General features: G+C 48.5%; 1 protein-coding gene across 1 annotated transcript in view; it reads left to right on the top strand.

Moving 5' to 3' along the window:
* The window catches only part of SNX6 (sorting nexin 6), a 206,696-nt gene that overhangs the window by 1,869 nt on the left and 180,132 nt on the right, over window positions 1–24,695 (top strand). The window contains exons 3-5 of the mRNA XM_069209106.1: window positions 21,250–21,354; window positions 22,762–22,872; window positions 23,439–23,560. Of these exons, the coding sequence (XP_069065207.1) occupies window positions 21,250–21,354; window positions 22,762–22,872; window positions 23,439–23,560 (338 nt within the window). The remainder of the gene's footprint in view (window positions 1–21,249; window positions 21,355–22,761; window positions 22,873–23,438; window positions 23,561–24,695) is intronic.

Below are 24,695 nucleotides of genomic sequence, written 5' to 3'. Positions count from 1 at the left end.
ACTGAGGGCTACAGGAGGGGACTGAGGGCTATAGGAGGGAGCAGGACTGAGGGCTACAGGAGGGGGCAGGACTGAGGGCTACAGGAGGGGACTGAGGGCTACAGGAGGGGACTGAGGGCTACAGGAGGGAGCAGGACTGAGGGCTACAGGAGGGAGCAGGACTGAGGGCTACAGGAGGGGGCAGGACTGAGGGCTACAGGAGGGGGCAGGACTGAGGGCTACAGGAGGGGGCAGGACTGAGGGCTACAGGAGGGGACTGAGGGCTACAGGATGGGGCAGGACTGAGGGCTGCAGGAGGGGACTGAGGGCTACAGGAGGGAGCAGGACTGAGGGCTACAGGAGGGGACAGCACTGAGGGCTACAGGAGGGGACAGCACTGAGGGCTACAGGAGGGGGCAGGACTGAGGGCTACAGGAGGGGGCAGGACTGAGGGCTACAGGAGGGGGCAGGACTGAGGGCTACAGGAGGGGGCAGGACTGAGGGCTACAGGAGGGGGCAGGACTGAGGGCTACAGGAGGGGGCAGGACTGAGGGCTACAGGAGGGAGCAGGACTGAGGGCTACAGGAGGGGGCAGGGAGCAGGACTGAGGGCTACAGGAGGGAGCAGGACTGAGGGCTACAGGAGGGGGCAGGACTGAGGGCTACAGGAGGGGACTGAGGGCTACAGGATGGGGCAGGACTGAGGGCTGCAGGAGGGGACTGAGGGCTACAGGAGGGAGCAGGACTGAGGGCTACGGGAGGGAGCAGGACTGAGGGCTACAGGAGGGAGCAGGACTGAGGGCTGCAGGAGGGGACAGGACTGAGGGCTGCAGGAGGGAGCAGGACTGAGGGCTACGGGAGGGGACAGGACTGAGGGCTACAGGAGGGGGCAGGACTGAGGGCTACAGGAGGGGGCAGGACTGAGGGCTACAGGAGGGGGCAGGACTGAGGGCTACAGGAGGGGGCAGGACTGAGGGCTACAGGAGGGGGCAGGACTGAGGGCTACAGGAGGGGGCAGGACTGAGGGCTACAGGAGGGGGCAGGACTGAGGGCTACAGGAGGGGGCAGGACTGAGGGCTACAGGAGGGGACTGAGGGCTACAGGAGGGGGCAGGACTGAGGGCTACAGGAGGGGGCAGGACTGAGGGCTACAGGAGGGGGCAGGACTGAGGACTGAGGGCTACAGGAGGGGGCAGGACTGAGGGCTACAGGAGGGGGCAGGACTGAGGGCTACAGGAGGGGGCAGGACTGAGGGCTACAGGAGGGGACTGAGGGCTACAGGATGGGGCAGGACTGAGGGCTGCAGGAGGGGACTGAGGGCTGCAGGAGGGGACTGAGGGCTACAGGAGGGAGCAGGACTGAGGGCTGCAGGAGGGGACTGAGGGCTACAGGAGGGGACAGCACTGAGGGCTACAGGAGGGGGCAGGACTGAGGGCTACAGGAGGGGGCAGGACTGAGGGCTACAGGAGGGGGCAGGACTGAGGGCTACAGGAGGGGGCAGGACTGAGGGCTACAGGAGGGAGCAGGACTGAGGGCTACAGGAGGGGGCAGGACTGAGGGCTACAGGAGGGGACTGAGGGCTATAGGAGGGAGCAGGACTGAGGGCTACGGGAGGGGGCAGGAGTGAGGGCTACGGGAGGGGGCAGGAGCGAGGGCTACGGGAGGGGGCAGGAGCGAGGGCTACGGGAGGGGGCAGGAGCGAGGGCTACGGGAGGGGGCAGGAGCGAGGGCTACAGGAGGGGACTGAGGGCTACGGGAGGGGGCAGGAGTGAGGGCTACGGGAGGGGGCAGGAGTGAGGGCTACGGGAGGGGGCAGGAGCGAGGGCTACGGGAGGGGGCAGGAGCGAGGGCTACGGGAGGGGGCAGGAGCGAGGGCTACGGGAGGGGGCAGGAGCGAGGGCTACGGGAGGGGGCAGGAGCGAGGGCTACGGGAGGGGGCAGGAGCGAGGGCTACGGGAGGGGGCAGGAGCGAGGGCTACGGGAGGGGGCAGGAGCGAGGGCTACGGGAGGGGGCAGGACTGAGGGCTACGGGAGGGGGCAGGACTGAGGGCTACGGGAGGGGGCAGGACTGAGGGCTACGGGAGGGGGCAGGACTGAGGGCTACGGGAGGGGGCAGGACTGAGGGCTACGGGAGGGGGCAGGACTGAGGGCTACGGGAGGGGGCAGGACTGAGGGCTACGGGAGGGGGCAGGACTGAGGGCTACGGGAGGGGGCAGGACTGAGGGCTGCGGGAGGGGGCAGGACTGAGGGCTGCGGGAGGGGACAGGACTGAGGGCTGCGGGAGGGGACAGGACTGAGGGCTGCGGGAGGGGACAGGACTGAGGGCTGCGGGAGGGGGCAGGACTGAGGGCTACAGGAGGGAGCAGGACTGAGGGCTACAGGAGGGAGCAGGACTGAGGGCTAGAGGAGGGGGCAGGACTGAGGGAGTCCAAGAGCAACAATTGAGGGGGTCAGGACTGCTATATATAGGAGAGGGCATAGGGAATTGACAAATATGAGACCACAAGGGTACTAAAGGGACCAATGGAGGAATGCTTAGGAAGAAGCAAATGCAAGAGTACAGAGGAAGTACGGAGACTTATAGGACATAGACGGGGGAGAATTCCGTTCTTTGGGCATTGTGTTGGGTCATTACTGGGAGGAGGAGAGTACTGATGAGCAGAGAGTACAGGAGTAGTACTGAGGATGGCCACTACTGAAGTCTGTAGTAGGGTGTGTAGGAAGGAAGGGAGCACATATGATTGCTCAGGGGAAGTACAGAGACCTCTAGGAAAGGGCATAGGAAGATACAGCAGAGCGGGCTCTGAGCTGGGTAGTGGTCGTTATTGGGATTAGTAGAGTACTGATGGGTAGGGAGTGCAGGGCTGCGGGTGAGTTTCTGAGAGGAACAGTGCTGAGAGCTGTAGCAGGCTGCATAGGAGGGAGTTTAAGGGAAGTAGGTAGGGTGTTGAGAGAAGCAGCACAGAGGGTTCAGTTCTGAGCGGGGTAGTGGGTGTTAGAGAGGGAAGAGTTCCAATGAGTAGAGGGTAGTGGCAGGAGCACTAACCCACTGAGAGATAGAATGTGCACCCCTTGGACCAGGCGGAGAGTACTGGGGTAGGGAGCAGTGGAGTGTTGCTGAGTCCTTCAGGGTACGAGGAGAACGGATGACCAGTACCGAGATCTTTAGGAAGTTAAGCAGGCGGTAGAAGCCTGAGGGTACATAATTCAGTGGGTTCAGTTCTGAGCAGTGTAGTGCTAGTTAGTATAGTTGGAGGAGAGTACTCCTGGTGCAACGGGCAAGAGGAATACTGCGGGGCAGAGAGAGATCACTGTGTGCTCTAAAGAGACTGTGTTTAATCCTCACCAGGTCAGACTGTTGTGTCATGAAGGGTACAGAACTCGAATGGGAAGAGTCTGGAAGCGGCGCGAGTGATGTGGGCATAGTGGGATCAGGGATATTGATAACTACCAGACGGAGTGGGGCTAGCCGGGGGTGGGTGCTGAGGCGAGGGAAGGAGTTTTGGAGTACAGGAAGGGTGAGGCTGAGGGAGTATAGCAGAGGGGTAGAGCTCAGTGAGAGGTGTATAGGTCACAACAGGTGCAGTACTAGCCCAGGTTGCCTGGGGGCCGGTGTTGAGTGGGTGGAACGGTGGTGGATATCCGGAGGGAGTCAGAGGGGGTTAGAATGAGGGCAGATTTACCCATTCACATCTTTCTTTAGGGCAGCCATGATGCTCCCAGCTGCAGTGCAATTCATAGATGCGTTTTGACAAGTCTTTGTTCATGAAAGTCCTCAGCTCTTAATCCTAGGCCCCCACGCTGGCCCTTCACCCCTCTGCTTCCCAGAGTTTGAAGCAGGGACGGGGAGCTGGGTTTTACTTTATTTGCTGCTTCTGAGCTGTGTATACCCAGAGGCGCAGTTCTGTTGATGTAGTGGCTTCTTTTGCACTTAAACCTCACACTCATCTGTTTAACCAAACCCCTTTGCGCCCTCTGAGCCCTTGCATTTCCCACCTCCGCCCTACACGTCACAGCACTGCTGCTTCTTTTCTTGCACTTAGATTTCTTCTTCTACTCTGTGAGTGAGATGCACCCGAGGCGCCTGATTCTCAAGAGGTATTCATTTTCGGCTCTTATGTCTGGCTGGCCTGATATTTTTTTAGAACTACTTAAAGTTCACTTTGTAACGTGGCGTGGGGGATCGAGGGGGCTCTGAATGTACTTTAAGGGACCTTTCTGACAGCTCTTGTGGAAATGTTAAACACCTCATGGTGATGCTCTACTCGTTGAGTGTCTCCACCCTCCTGTAATGTCTGTTATTGAAGTCAGAGCCATGCCTCACTACTGATCTGGTGAGAAATGAGTCAGATCTGAATAACTGGGGTCTCTGCTGCCCCTTTCATGGGCCTCATAGGAAGTAGGTTCTGTGGTTCAGCTTCCTGTCAAACATGCTGAGTCCAGACTTTGAGAATAAAGGTCTGCCCTGGGTTAGTGTTTAGTGAGGGAAACATCAGGGGAGCCTGCAGGGATACCACCGGGGGGGGGGGGTACTTTTTAAACTTCGAGCAGTGTATGGAGGGGCCTGCTATTTGGGTCTAGTAGACTTACTCCAGCCCCCTGCAAACTTTTGTGTGGCAGGTCTCTAACTAAAAAAAAGATTGTCTCGTACCTGCCTAGAAGTGTGATATACTGTGCACTTTTGTTTACGTTAATTCTGAATACATCTACCCCTGATATGTATTAACAGTCTGGCGCTTACACTGGCTGCTGAATAGCCTTCAGTCCAGTGTAACTTGTAGTGTTGATAAGTGACAAGAAAATAGTGTCTATCTTAAATCTGTCCATTTCCAGGTAGCGATGTTGCTATTCAAAAGTTTTTTAATGTGTTAAAATCAATACAAATAAAAAGTTGAGTACATACACATAAGCTTTCAACATACTATGGAAGGGTTTCAAAAGAGTGAAGGGTACATCAGACAATTCATTAGCAACCCAACCATGCACCATTCCCTTCGGCAGAATAAACTTGATTCTTTGCATGTTCATAATTCAGTCGTTTTCAGGTTAGGTTTCTATCAACACCTTTGCTCAGGTATCAAACACAGGCATAACAGAGGATATATATAGAGTAATGACTCCATCTTAAAATTGCAAAAACACCCCTGACCTCCCGCTGATCACATTAGCACGTGAACCTTTTAAGTCTGGGGTAATGGGGGGGCGGGAGAGTACTTACACAAAACACTGCTTCCCAATTGTGAAATGAGGTGCTGCTGATGATTCTGTAAAAGACCCGATTCACAGGTGTCGACAGCATTATCGGGATAAACCCTGTTGAATAGTCCTGTGTATTTGATTCAAAATATTTTAACTCTAATTTTAAAAAACATATGTGGCCTGCCATACCATTTTGAAGACGCAAACCTAGAAAATGACGCTAGTGCTTTTTTTTCTTTCTGTTTGCTGCTCTGAATTGGATAGGTAAGCAAAGAAAGCAAGCTGGGTGAAGAGAAGCAACAAGGAAGGAAGGAGCAAATGGGGCAGAATGTGGGGGAGCAAATGAATTGGAGAGAGCGCAACACAGAGATGGGCGAAGAAGCACATGTACAAAAAAGGTGAATGTGTCACTCACAGGGGGCACGTGTGTGTGTTCCTAGGGTCGCCAGGTGAAGAACACAAGGTCCATCTCCATCAGATGGGGTGTGTAATGCTGGGATGTAGAAGAGATTTTGTGAGCAAAAATCTCACTGCATCTTCTCTTTGGTCTAGAGTGAATCAGTGAACTTCAGCACTTGAATCACATTAAGATTCCTTAAGGTGTGAGCCATAATCCCACGAGCAGTGTCCTTGGGCTCTCTGTAGAGCTACGCTGATGATGATACATAGACCCTCTGTCGAGTTCTAGGACCTTGTGGAATGAGAGGTTCAGATTAGGGCTGCCGGAGCTCCACTGAGTGAAGCCCAGATGGTTTGGGTTTCAGTATTGCTTTTGTACAGATTGAGAGTCTCATGAGCTCTGACTGTGTTTCTTGCAGTTGTACGTTGGATTATCCCTAGTGGATATTTTGTATTCCCAGTTATTGTAGCTGCAAGTGTGATCAGGTGGTTCTCGGAGTGACTTGGGTCATCCACACCCTCGCTTGATGTAAGATTTAGACACGCTGATGCTCTTGTTTACCTGGTGGTCCAGACTTTGTGTGGAATCCGGGATTAGACTTTTGCTCTTGCAAAGGAGACTGGTGGAATATGACTTGGCTTAAAGCTTCTTCCAGTTGGATTGAACAATCTTGTCAGTCTCGATAGGGCATTACCAGTTAGTGAGCATCCGTCCTAGAATCCTGGCTATCCCCTGTTCCAATGGTGTCGCCTCGCCATAAGTTTTAAATGAGTTAAGCAGCATCAACACTGATGTAAAACATCGCTCCCCGGCAGCAGGGAGTCTACTCATTGTTCAGGACTGTGGCAGTGATGAGCTCTCTGATACCTCCATACTCTACCAGAGACGGTTCAGAATCAAATCATCCTAGTGACATCTGGGGGTCTGCTTGCTCAGAAGAACTGAAACAGTTATCTAATAAAACTGACAGCCCTTCTGGGGCGGGACATATTGGGAGTGGCACTCAAACTGGAAGCAAGATGAGAAAGGAGCAGGGCAGGCAGAGGGGGAAGGTGGGGCAGGTAGGTGAGTGGGGGCAATACAGTCAGGCGAGGAGAAGGCAGTTCTGACTGAGGCAAGAGGGAGGGGAGTGTCAGGAGGGTCATAGCCCACTCAATGCTGTTTTGTGGTTCATAGTTCATTCTCACACTGTGTATGTGTGTATATATAATCTGTGTGTGTGTGAATATATATAGTTATAACCATGTTTACATAGAAAAAGCATTTTTTTGACTTGCCTATATCTTTGGCACTGGTTGACGAATCTTCACAAAATGTTCCCAAAAAAAGAGTGCTGGTGATTCTTGTTGCGCACAGAATGGTCTGGGGTGATCTGTCAAGCGGGGGTTGAGAAAAGAGGGAATCAAAAAGTTGTTTCCCATGTCAATTCCCATTGGACCTTCAGACAAGACTACAGTCTGAACCGCTGGACGGAATTATACCAAATTTGGCAGAAGGCTAGCTTTCGGTACACAGATTGTGCTTTCGCTTATTTGGTGTTAATCCGTTCAGTAGTTTTTGAGATATTAAAGGGGAAACAAATTTGTATATCTCTGGCCGTGACAACTTCATGAAGATTAAGAGCTTGTGCACAGCAAATGCAGAGCTCTGACTGGCTGCCAGCACTTCAAACCAGGAAGTGGTGGCAGCCATCTTGGAACTTCGCTTAATCCGAGTCCTGCTAAAAAATGAGAAAAAAAGTAAAAGGGGCTGGGGTAGGGACCCCCTGGCCCCATCTCTGTTGGTGGGGTCCCCTCAGGGCAAAAAAGCATTAAAAAAAAACAATTGCCACATGTTCATGGCAGACAATAAAGAAAAGCAAAACCACCGACTCCCTTGCTTGCTTCTGTGAGGCCCCCAGGTGGGCCAAGTCCTGGGACCTTTTACAATTTAATGCCGGGTGGGGGGTGCCTCCAGTCCCCCTGCAGCACTACGGACTGCCATGCGATGCCCCCCCTTAAAAAAATAAAAAATATATATCTTAGGCCATGCCTCTGGGGATGGGATCCCCAGGTCATGATCGGCCAGGGTGTGATCGGCCTGGGGAGGGCCCCCACCCAAAATGTAATTTTTTTAGGCTGGGGAATGGAGTGGCCTTGCGGGGTTGGTTGTTGTGGCCAACCCCCACTGTGCATTGCCTTCAGTTGTGCGCTGCGTGGGGTTGGGCTGTTATAGGGATTGCCTGCAGGGCTTGGCCAAAGACGCTGCGCAGTGGTGGTTGTATTAACGTATAGTAATAAAAAATTACTTTCCGTTAAGAAAAAGAAAATGTAGAAATTCACTGACAGGGACGTTACAGTTGGGAAATAGATTTGTTTTTTAAAAACCTCTGGAATTCACTGAAAAATAACAAACGTTAGGTTCTGAATTTACTCATACAAAACTATAGAAACTCAGCAGTTATAATTAGAGTTCTCTCAAGTAACTATAACTTGTGCCCTCGTCATGCACTGCTAGATACCCCAGCTATTACAGCAGTCATGAGAACTTCTATAACATCCTTAAATGTATAAATGAAACATTGGCAGTCACATTTTTAATGAAAAACCTGTGCATGGGGGGTCGCGAGTTATAGTTAGATGAAAGAACTAACTGCTGAATTCCTATGGTTTTGTATGAGTAAATTCAGAACCTAGCTATAACATCTTTGTAACCTTTGATTTTTCAGTGAAAATATATATATATACACACACACACACACACACACACATATATATATATATATATATCTATACGTACATATCTTATCAAACAGAGTCACTGCACTCAAGGAGATTGTTTTCTGCATTTATTCACCAGGTAAGTATACACTCCATGAACCACCACCGACATGTTTTGACTACCAAGTCTTAGTAGTTGAAACACATTGGCGGTGGTTCAGGGAATGTATACTTACCAGGTGGATAAATGCAGAACACACTCTCCTGGAGTGCAGCGTGACTGTTTGATAATTCAGAGAAGGTCTGTCCTTGTCGCTGGCTCCGTGAGCGCACTGCAATAGGACTGCTTTGTTTGGGGGGTGTGTGTGTGTGTGTGTGTGTATGTATATAGATATATATATATATATATATATATATATATATATATATATATCCTAGGATATAGTTTGTTTGCACCATCCACTTTCGCTGAAGAAATGTTTGATAACAAAAGTACATTAAAAAAATAAACAAGGTTTCTGAAAAGTACTGGATTGTGCCGTTTTCCTGACTGAGCCTGGGAGTAATGTGGGGGCTTTTTGGAGTCTGATATGCTTTGCTACTTTTCAAAAGGGTTGTAACATGTAGTTTTGAGAGGAAAGCTGCTTACAAAAAGTGGAAGTCCAATCTGTTTCTGAAAATGTTTTGTCCACATTTTAACTAGTGGTGAAATGCAGCTTTTGTGAGAAACATTGAACAAAGTGCTCTAGTAGACAAGGCCACAAGAGTTGTTGACCTGTTCCTCTCAAAACTTAACAGCTACAGCAAATTTCCAAAGTCCCATTAAAATTACCATAGGTTTTCTGGTGTATCCTTGGTATGCTGGACAGGTCATCTAGGTTAGTGTAGTCAGATAGGTCAGTGGAATAAGCCTCTAGATATGTGAACAGCAAACATAAGCCACATTCAAGTCTTTGCATTACCCATCACACCAGAAGAACATGCAGGAAACGGGTCAGCAAGGCGATTGAGATCAGAACTCAAGCAGGCACCACCCTAGGTCTGTAGTTGTAGGAAGTTGGCTCTGTATGTGCTATTTCAAAGTAAGGAATAGCATGCACAGAATCCAAGGGTTCCCCTTAGAGGTAAAATAGTGGTAAAAATAGATAATACTAATGCTCTATTTTGTGGTAGTGTGGTCGAGCAGTAGGCTTATCCAAGGAGTAGTGTTAAGCATTTGTTGTACATATACATAGACAATAAATGAGGTACACACACTCAGAGACAAATCCAGCCAATAGGTTTTGTATAGAAAAATATCTTTTCTTAGTTTATTTTAAGAACCACAGGTTCAAATTCTACATGTAATATCTCATTTGAAAGGTATTGCAGGTAAGTACTTTAGGAACTTTAAATCATAAAAATTGCATGTATACTTTTCAAGTTATTGACAAATAGCTGTTTTAAAAGTGGACACTTAGTGCAATTTTCACAGTTCCTGGGGGAGGTAAGTTTTTGTTAGGTTAACCAGGTAAGTAAGACACTTACAGGGCTTAGTTCTTGGTCCAAGGTAGCCCACCGTTGGGGGTTCAGAGCAACCCCAAAGTCACCACACCAGCAGCTCAGGGCCGGTCAGGTGCAGAGTTCAAAGTGGTGCCCAAAACACATAGGCTAGAATGGAGAGAAGGGGGTGCCCCGGTTCCGGTCTGCTTGCAGGTAAGTACCCGCGTCTTCGGAGGGCAGACCAGGGGGGTTTTGTAGGGCACCGGGGGGGACACAAGCCCACACAGAAATTTCACCCTCAGCGGCGCGGGGGCGGCCGGGTGCAGTGTAGAAACAAGCGTCGGGTTCGCAATGTTAGTCTATGAGAGATCTCGGGATCTCTTCAGCGCTGCAGGCAGGCAAGGGGGGGGTTCCTCGGGGAAACCTCCACTTGGGCAAGGGAGAGGGACTCCTGGGGGTCACTTCTCCAGTGAAAGTCCGGTCCTTCAGGTCCTGGGAGCTGCGGGTGCAGGGTCTCTCCCAGGTGTCGGGACTTAGGATTCAAAGAGTCGCGGTCAGGGGAAGCCTCGGGATTCCCTCTGCAGGCGGCGCTGTGGGGGCTCAGGGGGGACAGGTTTTGGTACTCACAGTATCAGAGTAGTCCTGGGGTCCCTCCTGAGGTGTTGGATCGCCACCAGCCGAGTCGGGGTCGCCGGGTGCAGTGTTGCAAGTCTCACGCTTCTTGCGGGGAGCTTGCAGGGATCTTTAAAGCTGCTGGAAACAAAGTTGCAGCTTTTCTTGGAGCAGGTCCGCTGTCCTCGGGAGTTTCTTGTCTTTTCGAAGCAGGGGCAGTCCTCAGGGGATGTCGAGGTCGCTGGTCCCTTCGGAAGGCGTCGCTGGAGCAGGATCTTTGGAAGGCAGGAGACAGGCCGGTGAGTTTCTGGAGCCAAGGCAGTTGTCGTCTTCTGGTCTTCCTCTGCAGGGGGTTTTTCAGCTAGGCAGTCCTTCTTCTTGTAGTTGCAGGAATCTAATTTTCTAGGGTTCAGGGTAGCCCTTAAATACTAAATTTAAGGGCGTGTTTAGGTCTGGGGGGTTAGTAGCCAATGGCTACTAGCCCTGAGGGTGGGTACACCCTCTTTGTGCCTCCTCCCAAGGGGAGGGGGTCACAATCCTAACCCTATTGGGGGAATCCTCCATCTGCAAGATGGAGGATTTCTAAAAGTTAGAGTCACCTCAGCTCAGGACACCTTAGGGGCTGTCCTGACTGGCCAGTGACTCCTCCTTGTTTTTCTCATTATTTTCTCCGGCCTTGCCGCCAAAAGTGGGGCCTGGCCGGAGGGGGCGGGCAACTCCACTAGCTGGAGTGTCCTGCTGGGTTGGCACAAAGGAGGTGAGCCTTTGAGGCTCACCGCCAGGTGTGACAACTCCTGCCTGGGGGAGGTGTTAGCATCTCCACCCAGTGCAGGCTTTGTTACTGGCCTCAGAGTGACAAAGGCACTCTCCCCATGGGGCCAGCAACATGTCTCGGTTTGTGGCAGGCTGCTAAAACTAGTCAGCCTACACAGATAGTCGGTTAAGTTTCAGGGGGCACCTCTAAGGTGCCCTCTGTGGTGTATTTTACAATAAAATGTACACTGGCATCAGTGTGCATTTATTGTGCTGAGAAGTTTGATACCAAACTTCCCAGTTTTCAGTGTAGCCATTATGGTGCTGTGGAGTTCGTGTCTGACAGACTCCCAGACCATATACTCTTATGGCTACCCTGCACTTACAATGTCTAAGGTTTTGCTTAGACACTGTAGGGGTACCAGGCTCATGCACTGGTACCCTCACCTATGGTATAGTGCACCCTGCCTTAGGGCTGTAAGGCCTGCTAGAGGGGTGTCTTACCTATACTGCATAGGCAGTGAGAGGCTGGCATGGCACCCTGAGGGGAGTGCCATGTCGACTTACTCGTTTTGTCCTCACTAGCACACACAAGCTGGCAAGCAGTGTGTCTGTGCTGAGTGAGAGGTCTCCAGGGTGGCATAAGACATGCTGCAGCCCTTAGAGACCTTCCTTGGCATCAGGGCCCTTGGTACCAGAAGTACCAGTTACAAGGGACTTATCTGGATGCCAGGGTCTGCCAATTGTGGATACAAAAGTACAGGTTAGGGAAAGAACACTGGTGCTGGGGCCTGGTTAGCAGGCCTCAGCACACTTTCAATTGTAAACATAGCATCAGCAAAGGCAAAAAGTCAGGGGGCAACCATGCCAAGGAGGCATTTCCTTACAGTAGTCTACAGGCCTGGCTTTTCTGAGGCATTGGGCACTTACCCAGCTGCCTCTAGTCTCCCTCCTTCAGGTGCCTAGACTCTTGTCTAACCCTCTGTCACTTCCCTGCTTTTGTGGCTTCTCTGTCTTGTTTTGTGACTTGGAGTGCACTGTTTGCAAACTATAATTTGTTGCTGTTCATGGGTGAGTGCTTTTTGTAACTGTGGACTTTGATCAGCATGTTGCCTTTTATGCAGTAGAAGGTCAAGAAAGGAAACATGATTTGCACATGTAGGTTTGCACATTCCTGCTGGGATACTCTGTCAAATAATATGTGTAAGTGTTTTTCCTAGAGCTTCTCACTAGATACACTGCTGCTTGAACTCCAAAACATCATGCTCTTTTGTATCTCTTCAGAGTCATGACACTGATACCGGGAAGATTCCTAGGTGAGATAGAACAGGATGGGTGTAAAACCGGCAGGTGGGCCCAGAAAGTGTTGTCAGGTTAACAGATAAGCCCTATAAGATGATGTGTAGACATTGAGTGGCCCTAAAAATGTGGGCAAGAAACACACGGTCACACTCCTCAAGCCCTGTTTTTGTGGTCTTTTGGTCCAATTCCATCCTGTGTTCTAGGTAGTTCTGCCTCAGTGAGACCCTTCACGCTAGCCGTCTTTTCTTATTGTGTATTTCAATATACTTTCTATCTACCGACTTGTGAGGGCATTTGTTAAATATTACAACAATAAAAGCATTGAAGTTAGTTGATGGAACAATTGTGTCCTGTTTCTTAAAGGGGGCCACCATAAGTGTCTGAGAATCAACCAGTGAACTCCAGTCTCTTTTTGACAATTTCCCCCTCTGATCTCTAGAATTAATGTAATTACACACAATCTTGCAGAGCCCATTAAAATGACCACAAGTTGGCCTTTAATGGTTACAGTATCCCATAAGTAACCTGAGAGAAATCTGTGAAAAATGTTAGCGTTTTTCCTCTCCGGCTGCTCGTGTTCCGGACTGCTTTCTTTTAAGAGGTTTGAGTTCCTGAGTTGTGAAGGGGTTTGTGTCTCTTTCACTGTGCTGAAAGCCAGTGTTTTAATATCTTTCTGGCACCTAGACATTGAGTCATCTGCTGCTGGTTCGTGAAACTGGAATATGATGGCTTGAAACCTTGTCAAAGGAACATGTCAAAATCTGAGTTTCATTATTAAGTTTTAGGTCGGGTGCCCAAGCGCTGTGGCCTGTTGTATTCCATCTGTGGGCTTTTGACCATGCCCACTGCACACCCATCACTCACTCTCGGGCTTGCCTTTCACAAATCACTTATCATTGGTAAATGCTTACATTTGTCCCTCCATGGGGTAGTTTAGTTACCGCCTTGGCCATCAACCCCGTTACATGGATAATTGCACTTTTGCTGATAAGTTTGACTGCGAGCAAACTTTTTTTCCTTTTGTGTTTCTCCTTCATGCTCATGGCGGCTGTGGTGCTTTGAATCGACTCGCTTATGTCAACTATTTTACTTTCCATTTTCAATTTATGTGGCAAGAAAAGTCCAGTTGGGAATTTACAACGCCAATAGCTCTAACTCGAGCAAACGCGAGACCCACTGCAGAGCAAATGCTTGTTGTACTTCTTCCCACTTCTCTTCATAATCTTGTTTCTTGATACAGTGAAATGCAGTATGAGCCCCTTCTGACATAAAACTCTTGTGTCTAATGTTAACTTTTCTCTTGATGACTTGCAAGGCTTTGTGTGTCTCCTTTGTTATGAATATTTCTACAGGTTTAACACCCGCGCTGCACGTTAGTCATCAACGAGATAATGTACATTTACTGCCCACCTGAGTTAATCCACCCAGTATGTTAGGTTTAGCCCTTGGTTTTGTCTTTTTGGGGTTCACCTTCCATCTGGACTCCATAGTCGAGGACAATCTTGCTCTTGCACAGGATGAGTGTTACCACACCAGCCTTACACTTGTTTAGCTGTCCAGCAGTGCACTGGGCGTTTCCAAAGCCCAACCATGGTCTCTTGAGGTTGCGCTTTGTAGTGCCCTTTGGGATCATTATTGGGGTACTTGTGCTGCAGGACTTGCCTTTGGGTTTACGTCAGGGTGGGTATTTGATATCTTAACAGTTTCCTCCCTGCTACCCCCCCACCCCCCATGACCCTAGAACACACTCTGATAGGTGAAACCCAAATATCCAAGCCACTCAATGTCCCCTGCGTCCTGTAAATGGTGGGGGAGGGAGAAGCTTTGTACTTGGGCCTAGGAAGCAGCACTGTCATTCTGTTCCCTCTAAAACCACCCTTCATACGAGGTGACCACTTACGTGGCATTGTGCACTGAATACGTGTGTAGAACATTATAAAATGGCACTTGCACCCAGGGCTTCAAATGCTGGTTATTGTTGTCTGCTTTTCTTAATCGCAGATAAACCGCATTTCACTGTTGCTATGATGATAGAAACCAGGCTCTTAGAGATCACTTTCTCTAACTAGTTTTCCCCATTAGCTATCAGTCTAACTACAGGACGAAGCATCCCATCTCCGTATCGTACAGTGGATTGAAATAAGGGAGTCTGTAGGAGGAATATGAGGGAAAAAGACTGGGCAGAAGTGTGATCTATGAGAGGTAGGTAGACAGGAGTGAGGAGCTGTGGAGAGTGGTGGGGTGAGTTAGGTAGACAAATCTAAGGAGCTGTGGAGGCAGCTGGAGAGTCAAGAGGTGTTGGGGGCAGCAGTATGTAGATAGAAATGAGATGTGGATTCACAGGTAGACAAGTGTGGAGGCAGGTGGACAGTAGAGAGCTGTGGGTGATGGTAAGGAGACGGGACTGAGGTAGTGTGGAGGCAGGTGGACAGTAGAGAGCTGTGGGTGAGAGGTAGGGAGACGGGACTGAGGAAGTGTGGAGGCAGGTGGACAGTAGAGAGCTGTGGGTGACAGGTAAGGAGACAGGACTGAGGAAGTGTGGAGACAGGTGGACAGTAGAGAGCTGTGGGTGAGAGTTAAGGAGACGGGACTGAGGAAGTGTGGAGGCAGGTGGACAGTAGAGAGCTGTGGGTGAGAGTTAAGGAGACGGGACTGAGGAAGTGTGGAGGCAGGTGGACAGTAGAGAGCTGTGGGTGAGAGGTAGGGAGACGGGACTGAGGAAGTGTGGAGGCAGGTGGACAGAGAGCTGTGGGTGCGAGGTAAGGAGACGGGACTGAGGAAGTGTGGCGGCAGGTGGACAGTAGAGAGCTGTGGGTGAGAGGTAGGGAGACGGGACTGAGGAAGTGTGGAAGCAGGTGGACAGAGAGCTGTGGGTGCGAGGTAAGGTGACGGGACTGAGGAAGTGTGGAGGCAGGTGGACAGTAGAGAGCTGTGGGTGCGAGGTAAGGTGACGGGACTGAGGAAGTGTGGAGGCAGGTGGACAGTGGAGCTGTGGGTGAGAGGTAGGGAGACGGGACTGAGGAAGTGTGGCGGCAGGTGGACAGTAGAGAGCTGTGGGTGAGAGGTAGGGAGACGGGACTGAGGAAGTGTGGAGGCAGGTGGACAGTAGAGAGCTGTGGGTGCGAGGTAAGGTGACGGGACTGAGGAAGTGTGGAGGCAGGTGGACAGTAGAGAGCTGTGGGTGCGAGGTAAGGTGACGGGACTGAGGAAGTGTGGAGGCAGGTGGACAGTGGAGCTGTGGGTGAGAGGTAGGGAGACGGGACTGAGGAAGTGTGGAGGCAGGTGGACAGTAGAGAGCTGTGGGTGAGAGGTAGGGAGACGGGACTGAGGAAGTGTGGAGGCAGGTGGACAGTAGAGAGCTGTGGGTGAGAGTTAAGGAGACGGGACTGAGGAAGTGTGGCGGCAGGTGGACAGTAGAGAGCTGTGGGTGGGAGGTAAGGTGACGGGACTGAGGAAGTGTGGAGGCAGGTGGACAGTAGAGCACTGGGGGTGAGAGGTAAGGAGATGGGACTGAGGAAGTGTGGAAGCAGGTAGCGAGGGGGAGAGTGGCAAGGTGCAGTAGTTTCTTGGGAAGGAAAGATTATCTTTTTCAGAAAGAAACATATGCTTTCCTTGGTTGCATTTGTTCCTCGTGTGCCCTTCTTCTCTACAACGTTGTCAAATATTTGGGAGTTCCTTGTAATCTCTAGTTTAGTTGCTTTTTTCCTGGCAGTACTTTGTTAATCTTCTTGAAGGCAGCATCTGCCTTGTGAGTCGGAACATTAGGTGATGGTAAGCAAGAGTACCCCATCAAGATGAGGGTGCGTTTTGTGTAAATTCTGTCTCTGCCTTGTTGCTAAAGCAACTCCCGGGGGTCTTTTTGTGCAGCAAGGATGGTGGTGCCCTTATCTACCCAGCACCAAGAAATGCACTTGAGAGCTGGCAGTATTTGCATCTATACTATTACCGAAATGAGTGGTTTATGGTCTGGAAAACTGGCAGCACTCCTTCCCACATATCAGTAAATATGCTCTGTGGACAGCTAAGCGGGCAGTTCTCTCCCCTACTGCCCATCTCAGCAGGAATCAATGTTCTGTTCCCTCCTTTGACCCTTGGCCGCAAGCAGTTCTGCCCCCTTCTTTGGCCATGCTATTTCTGGCTGAAGGCTCTCCCTTCAGCCTGCGTTCTCTCCTTTGGGCCTAGGCTAGGAGCAGTTCTGTCCCCATCTCTAGTGGAGCAGTTCCATACCATTCTCTGGCACCATCTCCCTAGCTGCGAGCCAGAGCTTTTCTTCTTCATTAATCGATTTTATCTAAACTGGAGCTTTCATACCAAGACACCTCCCTTCTTCCCCCCCTGAGTCCTGACTCCGCGTTAGTTTCTGATAACCGTTAAGGAACAAGCCATGTCTTGAGCTGCACAAGGTGTTTGCAAGATATTCTCATGGAGGAAAGCTCCTTATTGACAACTGCTTGAATCCTTCACCTCACTTGGTCCTCCTGTTCCACCTTTTTCTCAGTAGATTTATAAGCAGCCAACATGGCATGGAACGTCCTGTTTTTGTGTTTTCTCGAAAGTAAGCCAGTAAGGTGCCAAGTGGAAAAACAAGCCTGATGGGCCAGCGCTGTGAAAAAACAGCACTCAGTTCGAAAGATTCTGTGATTTTCTCTGTGAAGGCATATTTGATCATCTAATTCTCCCCAGGTTCAAGCAATAGAGACATTGCGTGGCACATTACACTCAAAATCACTTGTGTGGAGAACTTGAACTATAAATTATTTTTCAGAGATCATCCATCTCTTATCCTCAACCTTAGAAAACTGATCCATCCCTCTGAAGTTTGAAGTCTTACATCTATGCACGTCACTTTAGGTTCCAGCAGACTCTCGCAGTGGGATTCAATTTTGACCATCCCAAAATCCGGGTTGTTTACTATTTGTCATTCAATCTTAAATAATGGTGTGTCTTGGATGATTGTCCTTTCGGATAATCTGCGGCTCAGCTTTAGTTATTTGACAGAAGCTCTTGCATTTCTTTCTGGAGCACGCTTGTGTTGGCTAGAATTTTTGGTATTTGATTTGCGTCACACATGTTGTTTCTGTATTACACGGAAGCAACTCCACTTTCTACTTATCTGTCCACAGGATTTTATTTCAGAAGTCTTGTAGCTCATATTGGTATTGTTATTGAAACCTAAGACAAGCAGTGAGGGTTTTTTGTGGAAAAGGAGTTTCCTTCTGGCTACCCTTCCACAAAAGCCCCACTTATTAAGCCTTTAGGCTGCTGTATCCTTGATGTAGGTTTTGGATTCTCTGTGATCTGTAGTAGCATTATATGGTCTGATCTGGGGGTGATTTGCTGCGCTGCCCTCTCCTGAGTAGTTTGGCAACCATCTTGAACCTACTCCATTTGTAAATGTCCTTTTCACTGTAAAATGATAGGGCTTGGTGTGGTTTGGAAATAGCTTTTCATCCTTTGGTGTGATAAGCAGCAACCATTCTTTCGCTGAGACAGTCACAGATATCTTTTGGCCCAGATATGATTTGCTACCACACACCTGAATGCTCTAGAGTCTAGATCAAACTGGGACAGTTGATGGTTTTTTTAGTTTTTTTAAAGATGTTATTTTCATTTTATGAACATTATTTCAAAAACAAATTCTAACCAATGAGCCATCAATTCTGACATGTTAGCAGGGAAAGAAGAAATATAGCATGCATACCGTACAATCGGAATTATACTTTCCAAATTCCTCCACTGTGCAAATACATGTTAGTATTTCCTCCTCCCCAAACTGATAAACCCTACCCCCCACCTACAATGCTTTGCCCTATTCCTCCGATACCCACCCTTCATCTGTAAGAGGGTCTTCTACTCCTAAGTCTGCAAGGATCTCCCTCCATTTCTGTAGGTCCCCCTCTGCATGGGTATCCCTTGTACATTGTCGGTGCCTGATCTCCTCTGCTATCGTCCATTCCCTTACATCTTTCATCCAGAGATTATCCTCTGGTACCCTTGGGCTCATCCAAGTGATGGCAAGCCTTTGTTTCACTAACAGGGCTAATTGCATACATTTCCATTCCATGTTCCCCCAATAGGCATGTAGTTGAGTTCATTTCTACCGTTATCCCTGCAAAGCGTTGCAGCTGTTGAACCACTGTGTCCCTATAAACATATACAGGGAGTGCAGAATTATTAGGCAAATGAGTATTTTGACCACATCATCCTCTTTATGCATGTTGTCTTACTCCAAGCTGTATAGGCTCGAAAGCCTACTACCAATTAAGCATATTAGGTGATGTGCATCTCTGTAATGAGAAGGGGTGTGGTCTAATGACATCAACACCCTATATCAGGTGTGCATAATTATTAGGCAACTTCCTTTCCTTTGGCAAAATGGGTCAAAAGAAGGACTTGACAGGCTCAGAAAAGTCAAAAATAGTGAGATATCTTGCAGAGGGATGCAGCACTCTTAAAATTGCAAAGCTTCTGAAGCGTGATCATCGAACAATCAAGCGTTTCATTCAAAATAGTCAACAGGGTCGCAAGAAGCGTGTGGAAAAACCAAGGCGCAAAATAACTGCCCATGAACTGAGAAAAGTCAAGCGTGCAGCTGCCACAATGCCACTTGCCACCAGTTTGGCCATATTTCAGAGCTGCAACATCACTGGAGTGCCCAAAAGCACAAGGTGTGCAATACTCAGAGACATGGCCAAGGTAAGAAAGGCTGAAAGACGACCACCACTGAACAAGACACACAAGCTGAAACGTCAAGACTGGGCCAAGAAATATCTCAAGACTGATTTTCTAAGGTTTTATGGACTGATGAAATGAGAGTGAGTCTTGATGGGCCAGATGGATGGGCCCGTGGCTGGATTGGTAAAGGGCAGAGAGCTCCAGTCCGACTCAGACGCCAGCAAGGTGGAGGTGGAGTACTGGTTTGGGCTGGTATCATCAAAGATGAGCTTGTGGGGCCTTTTCGGGTTGAGGATGGAGTCAAGCTCAACTCCCAGTCCTACTGCCAGTTCCTGGTAGACACCTTCTTCAAGCAGTGGTACAGGAAGAAGTCTGCATCCTTCAAGAAAAACATGATTTTCATGCAGGACAATGCTCCATCACACGCGTCCAAATACTCCACAGCGTGGCTGGCAAGAAAGGGTATAAAAGAAGGAAATCTAATTACATGGCCTCCTTGTTCACCTGATCTGAACCCCATTGAGAACCTGTGGTCCATCATCAAATGTGAGATTTACAAGGAGGGAAAACAGTACACCTCTCTGAACAGTGTCTGGGAGGCTGTGGTTGCTGCTGCACGCAATGTTGATGGTGAACAGATCAAAACACTGACAGAATCCATGGATGGCAGGCTTTTGAGTGTCCTTGCAAAGAAAGGTGGCTATATTGGTCACTGATTTGTTTTTGTTTTGTTTTTGAATGTCAGAAATGTATATTTGTGAATGTTGAGATGTTATATTGGTTTCACTGGTAATAATAAATAATTGAAATGGGTATATATTTGTTTTTTGTTGAGTTGCCTAATAATTATGCACAGCAATAGTCACCTGCACACACAGATATCCCCCTAACATAGCTAAAACTAAAAACAAACTAAAAACTACTTCCAAAAATATTCAGCTTTGATATTAATGAGTTTTTTGGGTTCATTGAGAACATGGTTGTTGTTCAATAATAAAATTAATCCTAAAAAATACAACTTGCCTAATAATTCTGCACTCCCTGTAGTTGAGGCCAAAACCAGGCTAAATGAAGGAGCGTTGCTAGTTCTCGCCATCATCGAGTTTCTGGTTTTATTTAGATGTGGTAGCACTTCTGTTGAAAAAGTAATCACGTACACCTGATTTAAATGACTAGAAATGACCCTTCTGTCACTTTTAGAAAATACTTGTATATGAGCTTATTTATTAGATAACGTCAAAGTGAAAATTGTTGAGGCTAAATATGTCTACTGTTCGAACTTTGTTGAGGACTTGGTGAAGGCCAGAGGAGGGTAATACGTGGAACCATAGAATCTAAAGTGTGTACATTTTTTCACATTACTGTAGATCTGTGTCGCCTATATGTTTCAGTCCCGGGTCAGCGGTCTGAGCCGGTCAGCGGTCGGTAAATGACTGCCGAGCTGGTTTGTTATTTGTAGCTGGGTAATGGACTTTGTTCATGCTTCAGACGTGCCGAAGAATGTGTTGTGTGATACAGAAGTGTAGCCATTTCTTTGTTGTTGTTAGTGCAGGGATGTAAGGTAATGGATTTCTGTTCTAGATATTGATTTACATGGCCATATGATGTTCAGCGCTCTCTTGGCAGTGGAGGTTTGATGGCTGTGTTGTCATCAGAGAGCCTCTTTGAGAGGCATTTATTGCAACATAGGATACACTAAATTCCGCACAGCCAAAAAAACCCAGTTTGAAGAGTGCTGCATGAGTGCAGAGTTCAGCTTCGGGATAGCTTTATTAAATCTCTTGGTGAGGGATGGAGTGACATCAGCTCTGGCTAATGCAAAGTTATGTAGGAGACACACCCAATTCCAACTGCGGATCAGACGTAAGCATGGAAACAGTCACCGATCCATGCCAAAAATAAGTTAGTCAGCCCATGGGAGCTTGGATAAAATACACATTTCCGTGCATCTCCGAGGCTTTGAGACATGTTGTTCTGCACACACTGATCTAGTCCAAGTCCGGGAAGTAAGTGGTGATGTGCTCTCACAAAAAGATTGTGCAGAGTTCTTTTTGCTGCGTCCAAGGTGGAGATGTGCTATAGATGTGAGTACTAAACTGCTTGGTTCTTGTTTGTTTATTTTTTTCAAATAATTTTGCATTCCTTTCTAGCCTCGGGCGATAAACGTAGACCTGCAGACAGATGCCACTTTACAAGTTGACATATCGGATGCGCTCAGCGAGAGGGACAAAGTGAAATTCACTGTACACACAAAGGTAATGCAGGGGGGCGCAAGTGTGGTGGTGTGTCTGGGCCTGACTGTTTGTTTGAGGGGTAACAATACCCCCTTACGCCCTTCACCCCTAGTGACCACAGGTACTTCTGTATCTACCCTTCAGCTCTGGCTGAAAGTGCTCACTGTGAGATCTTGGCTCTCCTTTGTTCCTAGGTAGTGCTACTGCGGCATTGCCAGTGAGGACCAGCAGCTGCACTCAGGGCACTACTCAAGTGCAAGACCTTGCTTCCCCAGTGGGTATTGCTGCAGCAGCACTCCTCACTGGTAAATGTTACTCTTGTACTTTGTGCTCTTTCTTCGGGGACTGGGATTCTTCCCATGCTGCAGTCCTGGTGATACTGCCATCTGACCCAACGCTGGTTTCAAGAGCTTCCCCCGCCCTTAGTCTGACATCACAACCGGTGTGAAGTGGGGGCTCTCTCTGAAAGCTTGCAGAACAGCAAATGGTTTGTTTACAACTCTTGTTAGCATGGCAGGAAAGAGGATTCCTAATTTAGGAAAAAAATGAGAACGTGCAAGTATTTGATGAAATGTTAAGTTGCCTGCTTGGAGTGCCAAGCAGAACATTAGAAACTAATTTTCCTTCTGTGTTTCACCGATCAGAATATTTGAGCACGGAATGGAGTTCTGTTACGAAGCCAATTCTGAGCTGTAGAAAGCTCTAGGATAACACCTACTGCACTCTGTTCTTTACTAGTGCATTGTGCGTTCTCTGCTGGGCTAGAGCTTTGTGTCCTGTACTAGAATAACCAGTTGATGGCTGTGTGTGTGTGTCCTTGAATAGGACAACACATGCTGCACTCTGTCTTTACTAATGTAGTGCATTGTGCGTTCTCTGCTGGGCTAGAGCTTTGTGTCCTGTACTAGAATAACCCGCTGTTCTGCCCCTTACTAAGACGTCTGTGTGTGTGTCCTTGAATAGGACAACACCTGCTGCGCTCTGTTCTTTACTAGTGTCATGTATTGCGAGACCGCTGCTGGGCGTAGAGCTTTGTGTCCTATATTCGAATAACCTGCTGTTCTGCCCCTTACTAAGACGTCTGTGTGTCCTTGAATAGGACAACACCTTGCTCTCTAGTGTGCTACAGTAGGTTTGGTCTGTGCCCTACACTGGATACCACTTTGCTCTGCTAATTCATGTATGAGGAGAACACATCATTCCCGTCCCAGTCGAGTATAAAGATTTGTTTTCTCTGCCCTGTCCCGGGTGTACCTAGAATTGACCCGTCTGCCTTCTTTGTCTTCCTCTTCGTCCGTATTACTGCCCCCTCCCCCGACATCGATGACCTTCTTTGTACACTGAGTTTGTTTCTAGATGTTCTAGACATCTGGCTGTTTTAAGGTGAGAAAAGTAGTCATAGTATTCTATTTTTTTTTTTTTCCCTAGAGTTCTTTACCAAATTTTAAACAGAATGAGTTTTCTGTTGTTCGGCAACATGAAGAGTTCTGCTGGCTCCACGATTCCTTTGTGGAGAACGAAGACTACGCAGGTTACATCGTAAGTATCCGGAGGTGATCCTGCCCAGGCTTTCTTGGTTACAGCACTGAGTTGTTCTTTCGTAGCACCCAAGTACCTCTTGCCCAGGGTACCTCAGCCTAGTCTTTGAGTTCAGACATTGCACCTAGATGTGTCCTTGCACCGGAGCCCCTCGTACCATGAGTGCTTTAATTCCAGTTCTAAATTCTGCATGCACAACAAGCGTTGGCGCTTGGTTTTAGTCGTCTCACACTTTTGGCACCTTGCCTTTCTTCGTTTCTCTGGCGCCAGTAGCTACGGACAAGCTGTTGGGGAATAGAGCATCGCTCCCTTGTACATTCTGTGGTTCTGGTCATACATTCTGGATATATGTGGAACCTGAGAGATGAGCTTTGACTCTGTATTATGAAGCTTATCTAATAGATTGTGTCTGGTGTGCCCTGCTCCATGTACCGCAGAGCCACCGTGTGGTCCTTTGGGACGAATAATAGTACTGTCAGTGGCACGGCTGGTGCAGTCCACGGCACTGTACAGCTTTAATTTCCTATACTACTGCGCAGTAATGATGAATTCTTCTGCCCTGACAGATCCCACCAGCACCCCCCAGACCGGATTTTGATGCCTCGAGGGAGAAGTTGCAGAAGTTGGGCGAAGGAGAAGGCTCTATGACAAAGGAGGAGTTCACCAAGATGAAGCAGGAGCTAGAGGCGTATGTCATTTCCTTGGTCTGTGGTGTGGATTTGAGGTGGCCGGTCAGTGCTGTGCCCCAGCAACTCATTCTGTTAATGGATTTCATTTGTAGTCGTGGAGCCATGAACGTCAAGACTTCATGATCTAGCAAGAATATCAGCCGTCTTTTCAGTTTTGGCTGTTTGTAAACTTAGACTTCTGTTATTCATTCTCTATGAACAAGTTGCTCAGTTAGTTTCAAATGGGGGTGGCCTTATATTTTTATTCTTCAGCACCATAGGAAATTATAAGATAAACTATATATTAACTGAAAATAGCGAAAGCGCAGTGCCTTCTGGCAGTGCACAAGTTGTGCACTGCTGAATAACACAATATACTAGTGTGACCGAGGCGCTTTAGCCCGTACGGACCTGCTCCACGTCTGTGCACCGGGCGATGTGAGCGCTATCTGGAACCCTGCAACCAAATCCTTTGAACGGAGGAAGAACAGACCCATTATATCTAGAAACTGTTTGCAGTTAGTGACAGTTTATAGGAGCCAATGTACAAGCAAGAGTGCAGGCAGGGAGAGGTTAGTTATTGAAGTGAGGAGGGTGGTGATGGTCATGTTTGAATACTACAAGCATTGAGGTGGCACGCAGTTCATTTGGGAAGGGGATTCTTGTGTAGTAATTTCCGTAGTGAGGTGCTGAGAACAGATCCAGTACATGGTGGGTTAGAAATATTTTGTTTAAATGGACATCACATTTATTCAATGGGAATCTACCCGGGGAGCTCAGTTTACATAGAGGTCTGCAGTGAGCTGATAGCCATCCGGCTCATGGAAGCCAATGGGCTTAGAAGTTTGGTGTGGAGTTAGATTATTTTATGTGTATTTGTAAAGCACACTATCGCCTGCGTGGGTGTCCCGGCACTGAGCAGCTGTATGTGCCTAGCCCTGTCTGTAGTAGGTTGCTTAATTGAAAAATCCAGGTCTTCGGCTTCTTGCAGAATTCAGAAAGAGAGGAGGAGGCTCTTGTGTGGAGTGGGAGGTCATTCCACGCTTTAAGCTTGATATACGAGAACACCCGTCTTCCTGATCAGGTTCTGTGTATGCAAGTGGGAGTCTTGTAGAGGTGTCTGAGCATTTGGTAGATGGAGATGCGACAGTTTAG

Source organism: Pleurodeles waltl, chromosome 9 (genome assembly GCF_031143425.1).
Source record: "Pleurodeles waltl isolate 20211129_DDA chromosome 9, aPleWal1.hap1.20221129, whole genome shotgun sequence".
In the NCBI taxonomy this organism is placed as follows: Eukaryota; Metazoa; Chordata; class Amphibia; order Caudata; family Salamandridae; genus Pleurodeles; species Pleurodeles waltl.
This window is presented reverse-complemented; position numbering and strand designations above follow the sequence as displayed.